This window comes from Abramis brama (assembly GCF_963993115.1).
Source record: "Abramis brama genome assembly, chromosome: 10".
Classification (NCBI taxonomy): Eukaryota; Metazoa; Chordata; class Actinopteri; order Cypriniformes; family Leuciscidae; genus Abramis; species Abramis brama.
The window spans coordinates 25,311,203-25,323,784 of record NC_139972.1 but is presented as its reverse complement, the minus strand read 5'-3'; the positions used below and the strand labels follow the sequence as shown (position 1 = coordinate 25,323,784).

The following is a 12,582-nucleotide window of genomic DNA, read 5'->3' as shown; positions in this document are numbered from 1 at the left end:
TCCGATGATCCAGTTCCACCATACGAATAAGCAAAAATTACTTTTATATAAACATAATATTTGTTTAATTTTTTTTTTTCTGAAGAGGCCTTTTTTGTTATTGGAAAACAAACAAACAAGATGAGAAAAGGAGCGCAAAAATGATGTAATGCATTACTTTCTATAAAAAGTAACTAAATAACACAATTAGTTACTTTTTAGGGACTAACGCAATATTGTAATGCATTACTTTTTAAAAGTAACTTTGCCCAACATAGGTTGTCTCTATAATTTAAGGGGCCCATAGGGACACTATATTGATCAGTCAGCACCCAGGATCAAATCTATTTTGAATTATTTTATTTCCTCCATCTCTCTTTTTCCACTTTTCCACTTTTATATGTCGTTCTCTCTGTCTCAGTATGTTGTGTGGCCGTGAGGAACTGTTTAGAGTGTCGCCAGCGTCAGAGGGACAGAAGTCTGAAGTCCTCTCTTTCCTCCAGTAAGTCTCAGGAGGGCCTGCAAAGTGTGTCCACGGCCAGCAAGGTACCCAGTTTACTACACACAGTTACACTGCATCCAGGCACTCTACACAATTTCTGTAATAGAAAAAAACAATGCAATTAGAGTAACGTTTTCATGTTATAAGTGTTTTATATATGTGTAAAGTGATCTATAATTTATATATTATATTTATTTAATATTTATCTTAAATGTATAACATGTATGACACCATATCTTAAATTATAGTTTTAAGACTTTTACAGTTTTTTTATTATTTACATTTTTTTATTATAAAATATATTTTATTTTTTTCCCCCCACACAATATAACATTGTCACTTTATGTGTGATTTGGTGATGTGGGCACGGTGTAAATGTGTAAATGAGATCTGGAATGTGAGAACTGTTTAAAGTGTTAAATGTCTGTTTCAAATATCTGCTTTTCTTGCCTTAGACCACCATAGAAAATTTTCCAAGTAATGTTTCTCCAATTAAGGACCCGGACCGACTTCTGCAAGACGTGGACATCAACCGTCTGCGAGCGGCTGTCTTTCGTGACGTTGTGAGTTAATGTCAAATGGTCCTCGAATGCCCCTTGAAAGTGTGTAGGTCTATGTGTATCCCGCAGTTTCAAGAATGTTCTAGAATTACCTTGTTCGCTTTAATACAAGTCTTTAAGTCTTTTTGTTCACATGGTCAGCATCACAATTTTGCCTTTATGATTAAAGACCGTGAAATCTAAAATGTTTTTAAGAATTTAAATGATTAAATTTTGTTTCTTTGCTTGTTTTTCCTTTAGAACTTATAATATAATATAATATAATATAATATAATATAATATAATATAATATAATATAATATAATATAATATAATATAATATAATATTTTTACTTATATATTTTTTAATATTAGATGATTTTGAATTCCAGATTTTAATGCATTTTTGTTATTTAGTTTTATTTATTCATTTATTTTTGAAATGATACTCTGTAATATAACTCTCTGTTAACAGAATTAGAATCAGTTCAGAGTAGCATTTCTGCTTTTCATGTCATATTCTAGTGACATGTTGACTCTTCTTCATTACCTTTGGTTCTTTTGTGTTGCGCTTCACAGGATGATAGTAAGCAGGCCCAGTTCCTGGCTCTCGCTGTTGTCTATTTTATCTCAGTGCTCATGGTGTCTAAGTACCGGGACATCCTGGAACCCCAGAGGGAGACTGTCAGGTCTATCAGCCAATCAGGAAGAGGCATTCGGCAGGAGATAAATTCCCCCACCAGCACAGGTGTTGTAGTAGCTAATATTTGGTTTGTTGACACAGCTTAATGCACTTATTAACTTATATTTACAATAAGCTGAACAACTTTGTTTGTTTGCTTGCTTATTTGCATTACAAATGTATTTTACTTAGCCAGGTATTTTTTTTTTATGTATGTCATACTAGACACAAATTATATTGAAAAAAAGTCTCCACAGGTTCAGTTTCAAGCTAATGTCAAAAACATTCCTCTTCACCACATACCACATCTATTATTCATAAGCACCACTAATTATCCCACATAAAATTAAACATGCAGCCCTTACAAAATTCTTGAAGGAAATCACTGCTGGCTTTGTCTGTAAATCACTCACAAAATTGGATAAACGTCCAGTAGTTTGATCGATGCATCAAATGACTAGAAATTAGTGTTCATTTTAGGCAGTTTTTTTGTTGGGAAAGTATAGTGTAAAGAAATAGAGTGAGAAAGAAAAAAAAAGAGAAAAAAGGGTATAAAGAAAGAAGATCCATGAAGAATGAACATGGAGAGGCAGGGGCAGCGCTGCTATTTCCAGCCCCATCTGTCAGTGCCCATTAGGAAAGCAATTCACCAGAGGAGAATGGGATCATAGAGGCTGAGGCACTACGCTGCATCGCCCTCATAAATTTCAGGAAAGAAAGGCTATGGATGGGATTTTTTCCTAACAGCATGTAGCAGGCCATTGTCTGCACCCAAATCGGCATCCAGACGTGCTCCATGACTGAAACGGGCCCAGTGACCTTGCTAAAGCCTCTAGATGAATATTACCCAACATCTGGAGAACAACAGGAAGAGATTGGAGACAGAGTTGTCTTGTCAGATAGATAGATAGATAGATAGATAGATAGATAGATAGATAGATAGATAGATAGATAGATAGATAGATTTTATTTAGGTTATTTTCATAAGGATAAGGATATTTATAATGCAATGCGAATCGACATAGCCTTTATCACTGTATAGAATACTATAAAATAATAATTTCTGCCTCATTCTGTGATAAGAAGCCACATCATTTCACTTGAAGGAAGTTATTTCAATCACTCGACTGACGCTATAACGAGATTTTGAAGTAAAATATGCTGTTATTCTCATAAATTGTATTTTAACGCTGTGCTAAGCTAAACGCGGTTAGCATCTTAGTCTCCTCTAAATGAAATCACATAGCAGCATCTTAAAAATGTTCCAAATATCTCACAATTGTATCATTGACTTAATTAATTCTGATGATATGACAACAAGCTGCCAAATGTTTTTTAAATGATTCTACAATGTTTGAAGTCCAAAGGCTAAATGAACTATGTATTTTTATTTGAGTATGCCATTTCTTGGATATGGGTTACAAATGGGGACGCACGTTAACAGGTTAAAGCTTAGTTGTGTTGTTAAAGCTTATTTATAATACGGTTGAGCTTTACAGTATTTTCTCTCTCCTGGATATTACTTAAGGAGTTTCAAAAGAAGCCAGAATTTCAATTGTTGTAATTGTTGTATGCAATGGTGTGATTCATTGGCTAAAAAAAGAAAGCAGAAACACAAAATAAACAATGTAAAGATGAATTTGACTGATAACATTTTTGAAAAAGGTTTTTTTCAAGGTTTCTAAAGATATCGCGCTATATTGTTACAGTGAATATTTTTAGCCACTGTAACCGCGGTGTGAAAAATCTGATATCGTGACAGCCCTATTTCAAAACAAACATTCGTCAGTGAGGGGCTGCCACTTTACTTTAGTTTCGTAAAATAGGCCTGGTCCTCTCTCGTCCTTCACTGTTGTCACAAAAAAAGATTCTAGAAATTCTAGTGATCATCTACGGATCATCTCTGATTTCTATTCTATTCTATTCTATTCTATTCTATTCTATTCTATTCTATTCTATTCTATTCTATTCTATTCCATTATTTTAATTCTCTTCACTATGATGTGTGACCTTCAGAGTACCCATCAGCCCTCTCTGATGGCCGCAAGGAAGCTCTTAGTGTGCTGGAGGAGTCCCGTCAGGAGTCATCCTTCCCTCACTCTGACTCGGGACTGGGTGACGAGCAGGTACCCAGTGTGATGAACGGGGCTGACCTGGAGCTTGCCATGGGTGGTCCGAACGGCATGAGCGGTCTGTTCTGCACCCTGTCATCGGAGGCCAGGTCACAGGAAAGCTTGATTGAGCCATCAACCGTGGAGCACCTCAAACCCGCCTCATCCATCTCCAGCATCAGCCAGTCCAACAAAGGCATCAATGTCAAGGAAATCCTGAAGAGCCTGGTAGCTGCTCCCGTGGAGAGCACAGAGAGCGGGGCGGACAGCCTGCCTTACCCTGACCACCAGGCAATGAAGAGGGAAGCACAAGCCATGTTACCCATGCAGTTCCATTCCTTTGACAGGTACTGTACCATCTCACTGTATATGGTCCTGTATTCCAGGTTTAGTACAAGTTAAGTTCAATCCACAATGGGACCAATTTGTAAACATTACAATACTCACCGTTTCAATAGTAAAGCCGCAATGCATAAACGTTTTAACATGATTTTAGTGTGAAAAACACACTTTTCTGTGTGATGTTATATTCAATTTTACAACTTTGTCGCCACGACAGTGCAATGACATAAACCCTAAAACCCTGAAACGACTTAATGTAATTGGAATTAAAAGGAATGTAAAAGGAATTAATGTAATTGCTTTTATAAACTTTACATTTATGCTTTTAAATCCTCCAACTTTGTCTCCATTCACTTGAACTGTTAGTGTCTTGTTTGTCACTATTTTTGTGTTAATCAACATTATACTACAAAAGCTGTTGATTGAACTCAACTTGAATCAAACCAGGGATATTCTAAGTCAGGGATGGGCAACTTCGGTCCTGGAGGGCCACTGTCCTACAGAGTTTAGCTTCAACCCTAATCAAACACACCAGAACAAGCTAATCAAGGTCCTCAGGATTACTAGAAAATTACAGGCAGGTGATTTTTTCAGGGTTGGAGCTAAACTCTGTAGGACAGTGGCCCTCCAGGACCGAAGTTGCCCATCCCTGTTCTAAGTACTATATCTGTGTTAAAATGGATTTATATGAACCTCCACCAGGGGGCAGCAATATACATCAGCATGGGTGCCAAATGTGGAATCATGTGGCTTTATCTTGATTGAATGTTTCTTGTCACCAATAGCACTTCAGTAGCCCATTTACTGCAGATGTATACGTACAACGCCCTTAAAAGTACCGTGACCTTTTCTGTGTGCATGCGATCCCTTCCGTGCCTTTAAACACTACACGATACATCTCGGTCAAACCATGATGAATTCTTAGATTAGTATTTTCCCTGAGGAATGGCCATAATGATTTTCTTGGTCATAAGCAAGACATAACTCACTTTAAATTCCCCATACTTTCTTTCACGAAGAATTGCTGTGTTTGAAAATGTCTCAGAGATGTGTTTGAGCGTTTTGTGGTGTGTTTACATTCCAAGGCCAGATAAAATCTCGCCGTGATAAGTCTCTGCTCTTAACACATGTCTTCAGTTGCACTGCAAAGCTGTTGCTGTTCAAATCAACATATGTAAACAGAAATAGTGTAAATGGAAAATTTTTATTTTTGATGATAACCTGTTCACTAAAAGTTATCTCCAGCTGGATGCGAAGACGGTTTCGCTGTTTGTCTCACTCTTTGACCGCACTCTTAGCGATTTGTTCAGGCTGATCTCATTTGTATTTGCACATGATGTTTACATACATTTTTGTAAATTTTGATATAGACCAGCAAATAGAGGACAACCACAGTAAAATCCACAGAATAAGAGAGAAAATGTCTTGATGTGCCTTTGGATGTCAGAATCAGAATGAATAAAAAGATGGTCTTCATTTTTATAGAATACTGTCGTTGAAGACGCCCTTGGAAGCTAAACGCAGACGTATATAAGGTTGCATGCCACAGACTGGACTGATGAAATCTGCGATGATAGTCTACTATTAAAAAACATGAATTTGACATAAACAATAGGTCTACATAATATGCACATATGCAGTTCATAGGGGACATAAAGTATTAGCCCTACAGTTACAGCATTAAATAATATTTAAACCTATAACATTTTAGGTAACATTTAAACCTATAACATTTTTATCTCACAATTCAGACTTTTTTTCTCTCGCAATTCTGAGTTTGTGTATATATATAGCCACAAATGTTCCATGGAAAACAAATTAAATAAAATTAATTAATGTTAGATTGTCATTATTTTTAAAATTTATACTTGAATACATCAATAATCACACAGAACAGAATGAAATTGCAGAAATAGGCAAGTGTGTTAAATGTGATTAAGATTAAAAAAACATTTAATTAATCTGATTGATTAAATACAGATTAAATACAAAAGTCTATTAATTCCATTAATTCAATATTCCATGAACCATATTTTATTTGGAAATTGTATGTTCTCAGAACGTTCCTGCTGGTGTCAAGGACGTCGCCTGGTAACGTTCCCAGAATGTTCTGAGACGGTCATGATGTGGAGGTCTTTTAAGGGTTGCCAGGTGTTATTTGGTGGACCTTCACAGAACATTCAGGATGTTCTCGGAATGTTTAGGGGACCATTAATATAGGAAGTTCTCTCTAGGTCTCTACTAGGGTTGTAGATATATATATATATATATGTGTGTGTGTGTGTGTGTGTGTGTGTGTGTGTGTGTGTGTGTGAACAATAAACTGCAAAAAGACTATTTACATATGTGACCCTGGACCACAAAACCAGTCACATGGGTATTTCTTTTTTAAATTGAGATTTATACATCATCTGAAAGCTGAATAAATAAGCTTTCCATTGATGTATGGTTTATTATGATAGGATTTGGCCGATATACAACTATTTGAAAATCTATATGGAATCTGATATATGGAAACTATATGGAATCTGAGGGTGCAAAAATATCTAAACATTGAGAAAATCTCCTTCAAAGAAGTCCATTTATGTTCGCGATTGTGCTGCATTCACTCACAAAAATAAATGTTTTATATATTTACGGTAGGAAATTGACAAAATATCGTCATGGAACATGATCTTTACTTTAAAGCAGGGCTCAGTAGTTTCGGGATTTCTTCGCTGTATTCTCGCTTTTTGCTCGCAGGTTTCTCTCTAGAGCTCCCCCCACAGCTTCGGAATAGATATTTGACAACACTGTTGTAAAAACTCGTTGGCGATTCTCAGACACCAGAGGCTAGTAGATCAACGACATCAAAGCAGATGGGACATTCTTTAAAACGTCTTCTTCATTCGGGTTCGAACAGCGTGAGGGAGCGCAATAATGACAGCATTTTAGCAGATTTCTTTTGGCCGTAAAGCAATTGTTTACATCGCGAGAGCTGATATCACGCGATACTTCCTGACGCTCAAAGTTGCAAGTGCGTATTTTCCACTCACGGGCACCAGGGGGGTGTGAAACGACCACCATTCAACCCGAAATAAGTAATATAACCATTCCAATGACTCCGAAGCTGTTCAGTTAAGGTAAAAAAGTTACTTAGATCACCTTTAATATCCTAATGATTTTTGGCATAAAAGAAAAATAAATAATTTTGACCCATACAATGTATTGTTGGCTTAGCACAAATATACCTGTGCTACTTATCTACTTATACCTGTGGTTTTGTGATCCAGGGTCACATATGAATCCTGCATGTTCTGCTTGTCTTTGTGTGAGTGAATGAATGGCACAGACATGTTGTTTCATTTACCTCACACACACACTGAAGCACGCATGACGCTCGCTGTGTTTTCAGCCTCTGCCGCCTCACTATATGAAGACATGAATGCATGAACTTCATCTCCAGAGCCACTCTGAGAGTCTCTTCATGAGCATTTTACAGTTTAATTTGAGAAAAAAACCAAAAAACTATTGTCATATAAACACACAGAAACTCAAAGGTCTAAAATGTTAATATGTATTAATTACCTATAATGATTACCATCATGAATAATAAACTCATTGAATTTAATTTAATATTTTTTTCAAATGGTTAATTTTTTATTTATTTAAAATTGGTCCAACAGATCTTGCTGTGGTACTGAAATTGGTACCAATAGCTGTAACATTTTAATGGTATTGGTACGGACTAATGGAATTTTGGTATGGTTACATCCCTAATAGTAATATTGTTGTATGGAACGTTGCCCTAAAGCAGTGGTTCTCAAACTTTTTTCGTCGCGTCCCCCTTTAAACCTTAAAAAAAACGTGCAAAAAAAAAAGACGTGCAATGAAAAACAACTGCAATAGTTCCACTTTGTAATGTCATTATTTCATATAACAGTAAGAGAGTTAATAATACAGAACTTTTAATTTAAATAAACAAAAACATTTAAATCTTTCACTGATGCTTTGTATAAACAATATATAAAAGCGCAAATATATAACGTCACAAGCTCAGCTTCTTGTTGGTCTTCTCACCAGAACACGCACAGCAGGGGAGAGGCGCGTTCACAATCGCAGTTTGTGATTCGGCCCGCTGAAGAGGTGCTTTTATATGGCGAGCAACTTCTATATTAGGCTTGTTCCAACGGTGACAAGTCAATGGTCTGAAGAAGAATGATTCAGTGTAATTGCCGTTCGATGCTGCTTTATTAAGGCAAAGTGCTAACCGCTATTAATGCACTTGAACGCCGTCGCAATGGCTTTTTTTTTTTTTTTTCTGTTGATCTCCCGCCCCCCCCCCATCCATCCCCCCCCCCCCCCCCCCCCCCCCCCTGCAGTATCCTTGCGCCCCCCACACTTTGAGAACCACTGCCCTAAAGTCATATCGGGAACGTTATTAAATGACCAACAGAGGACCATGTGGAAACGTTCCGTTAACGTCCCAAATGTCCTCTTTGTTACGTTGTTACAGTATGTGATCATTGAATAACCAATATGGAACATCCCCCAATCGGTCATATCGAGAACATTATTATATGACCAACATGAAACGTTCTGTTGACGTCAACATGTCCTCTTTGTAACGTTCTTATAAAATAACCAAAATGAAACGTCCCTATTAAAGTCATATAAGGAACCTTGAACTGCAGCACTTTCAAAAACAAAAGAGGTCGTTATTGGAACGTCCCTAATGTTCTGTAAAGGTTCGGGATTTTCGTCACCTTTGGAGAACTTTTAGGGAACGTTGCACATGGTCACGAGAACGTCCCCTCCTACCTGGGTAATTAGGCAGATGTGCACCAGACTTTGTGCCAATACTTAAACGTATTTATCCTGTGAGATTAGGCCCAAACAATGTGCTTCTCCCTTCTTAGATATTGAGTCACCGGAACAATGGATCCGCAGTAATGCATGCAGCCGCCACAGATGAGGTGTGTAGTAAAGGTGGTGTGTGTGTGTAAATGTGTTTGTGAGTGTTAGGGAGGGTCTCCAGGGCGTTGATGACAGATTAAACAGAAGCGCCCCATGCGCCCCCAGCTCCCCTCCTGTCGTCCTCACCCCTCAGCACCCTAATGGAGGCTGGCAGGCAGAAATGAGTTGCCATGGCAGAGTGTATTATTTTTGAAATGCTTTCACATAGGCTGTCCGCTGACGCCGGGTCGTACCACTCACTCCTGCATGCTTTAATGTCATCTGCCGGCCCTGAAATTGCTGTGTCTAATTGTTTGCCACCTGCCACCAAATGAGATGCCAGACGTGGACAGGCTTCTTCGATTGTGTGTCAGAACCTAAATAGATTGGGAGTGACATCAAAAAAAGGCTCAAACACAGGAGTGATGAGGACTGACATCATCGTCTTTCTGGGACTTTCCAAAGGTGAATTTTTTCAATTAGTATTGAATAAGCAGGAAGCCGTGTTTGCAGATGGGGCCGCCATCATAAAGGACTTGCTTTGACTTTGAAAGTCAATTCAAATGAAAGAGTTTGCTGGATAAACACTTTAATACGTTAACATGGGTCCATGTCAGTGTCAGTGGATGGTATGCTTATAAACCGAGTGATACCAATATAGTATGCCACTATATGAGACCTACACATTTAATTATTATTATCAATGTTCATTTATGAGCCCGGTACTGTTTGTAATCCTAAAAGCCATTTCAAATAAAACAAACTATTTGCAATATTCATAGTCTACACAAGATTGATCTGTGCTTTATTCAAAGCAAGTCAATTAAAAAAAAAAAAAATCTATTAATAATATATGCAGCGGATAATTCATACATCATTCACAAGCCCCAAGCCAATGAATAATTCATGAGGAGTTTTCATATTTTATTAGAAGCTTGTTTATCAGTCTAATACTATCAACTCTATCTGTCAAATACCTGCAAGAAGCCGACATGTTATGAGTAATAAATACTGTATGCTCGGGGTAAGCATGCTTTGTGGATCTTTATGCTCAAAACTGTTCAGATCAAATGCAAACTGAGATTTAGGATTTGTATTTGACTCGTAATTCTGTGTTAAATGCACAATAACGAATCACGTCCATATTACACATATTACTTTAACCCCTGGTTTCACAGACAAAGGCTTAAACCTAGTCCCAGAGTAAAATGTGCGTTTGATCTGTTTTAACTGAAATATATCTGAAAATATGTCACTGCCATTGTTTTGTCTCAAGAAGAAACATTGGCACGTTTATAAAAGCTACTTATATGCCCTATTTGAACTAAGGCCTAATCCTGGTTTAGTCTAAGCCATGTCTGTGAAACCAGACCATTATTTAATGAATATTAATTTACTATTAATAATTAGTAGTAATTATTCTGATAAAGTGCATTTGGATGTTGTTTTCACAAAGTAATGAAATTTGAATGGAACTCTTTACCAATTACTCACTTGTATTTTTCACCATTGTGTGACTTTTTTCTGCTGTGGAATGCGAAAGGACTGTTTTTGCAGAAAGTCCTGGCTGCGGTTTTTGATAAATAAACATAAATATTGACCAGAGGCCGTCAGAAGCTTCAGAATGACATCCCAGAACCCTTTTACACTACTGAACCAAAAGGTTGGGGTCAGTATGATTTAAACAAATAAGCTTTTCTTCAGCAAGGATGCATTATATTTGATCAAAAGTGACAGTAAAGATGTTTAGAATTTTACTAAATGAATTAATGATGTTCTTTTGAACTTTCTATTCCTCAAAGAATCCCGAGTCCAGAAAAAAGAGACTACTTTCAAAAACGTAAAAAATAAATAAAAAAGATAATAAACTTTTGAATGGTAGAGTATTTGCACCTGCAAGAATAAGCCCTCGTAAGTCAGACAATGGTACACATGTATGATTTTAAGGGTCTGTTATTCTCTGTTTGTAGTACTTAAGGGGAAGCACGTGTCAAAGAATGTTTTTGCTTCCTCGCATGCGATCTCAGAGAAACCGTCTGTGTCACGCCACCACGTTAAAGAGAACGAGTCGCAGTGTCCCAGACAAGTGCTCTAATGCCTCCATCCTCTCTCTGTACAGTGTCTGCTCTGAGGTCACACTGTGCGGCATCAGGAGGTTTAGCAGGTGACGTTAGAACCAGCCCTGCGCTACATCACCCAAAAAAACCCCACTCTGTATCAGCCAGCATCTCGGACCACGTCAAGTCGCGATAAGAAAACCAGACCGATGCGCACACAAACAAAATATCATTCCATCCTCCAAAACACTTGACTCTGTCATGTGTATAATATCAAACTAATCCTCTCCTGCTCTTTGCTATCGGGCTAAGGTGGGTTTTCCGTGAATCTCCGGAATGTCTGTGGAAACATACAGGAGATTATCGGCGAGGTCAAGAGTTTAATGTGAACTCGTGATCCTGCTCGTCTCCAGCGCTATTTTCAGCTCGTTGCCTCTGGAAACCATGTGATTTTCTGCTTCGTCTATAAATAAGCTGGAAAAATCATCTCATTTCTTGAAGGCATAATTAAGTTGATTAGTATATTTAGTCCCTTTTTAATGATTTAATATGTTTAGCAGCTATATTTAGAGACTATTGCTTTAATTATCTTTTCAGAGATCGCAGCTGGCCGGTGTTGAGAGGGTCAAAGAAGGATGACAAGATGATTGCTGGTTTTGTCATTTTGCCCCATTTCCTGCTATAGGAGGGTCATTGCTGTTATGCCATGCCTTTGATGTACTTTCTATACATTTATTTTATACTTTTAACTTGTGTGTTTAAGGAAGTATTTCTATAAAAGGATGTTCTAAACTTTCAGACAGCGTCGTCTTGCTCGGGCACTTTAATTAATTTTAACATTTTTATTTACACAAAGGCTAGAATAATGCTAATGAACAGGATTGATGCCAGCCAACTAATACCACAAAATTTAACAGAATTGATCAGGTCCATTGCTGACTTTTGTGATGTTGTTTTCCAACAAAATTATGTTACTTGCTGAATGATGATGTCATTGAGGAACTAGCTTCTTTTTTTCTTTTTTTTTTAAATCAATATTGCAAACAACAAGATAAAAAAAAAAAAAACTTAATTGACGACCAGATTTATTCATGTATTTATTTATTTATTTATTTATTGCAGTACTTAAATTATTTTAAATTCACCTCTGTGTGAATTCATGTGTGATATCGTGTTTAAAGAAATCGAATAAAATGCTTTTTAATTACATTTTATTTATTTAATAGTAATGCCAATATTTCCTAATAAAATTTACTTCTGTGTTCATTTATTTGTGATATTGTTATTAGTGCTGTCAAATCATTTAATTGTATCTAACATAAGGTTTTGTTTATGTAATATATGTGACCCTGGACCACAAAACCAATCACATGGGTCAATTTCCAATAAGCTTTCCATTGGTGTATGGTTTGTTAGGATATAATAATATTTGGCC

The 12,582-nt window shown here is 36.9% G+C and overlaps 1 protein-coding gene across 4 annotated transcripts in view; it reads left to right on the top strand.

Moving 5' to 3' along the window:
• Positions 1 to 12,582, top strand: part of nbeab (neurobeachin b) — a 286,723-nt gene that overhangs the window by 129,855 nt on the left and 144,286 nt on the right. For 3 of the 4 annotated variants that reach the window (XM_084126150.1, XM_084126151.1, XM_084126145.1), the window contains 4 exons: positions 401 to 525; positions 937 to 1,044; positions 1,600 to 1,768; positions 3,719 to 4,160. In XM_084126150.1, coding sequence (XP_083982276.1) covers positions 401 to 525; positions 937 to 1,044; positions 1,600 to 1,768; positions 3,719 to 4,160 — 844 coding nt within the window. The remainder of the gene's footprint in view (positions 1 to 400; positions 526 to 936; positions 1,045 to 1,599; positions 1,769 to 3,718; positions 4,161 to 12,582) is intronic. The other variant, XM_084126146.1, reaches the window with a different exon arrangement.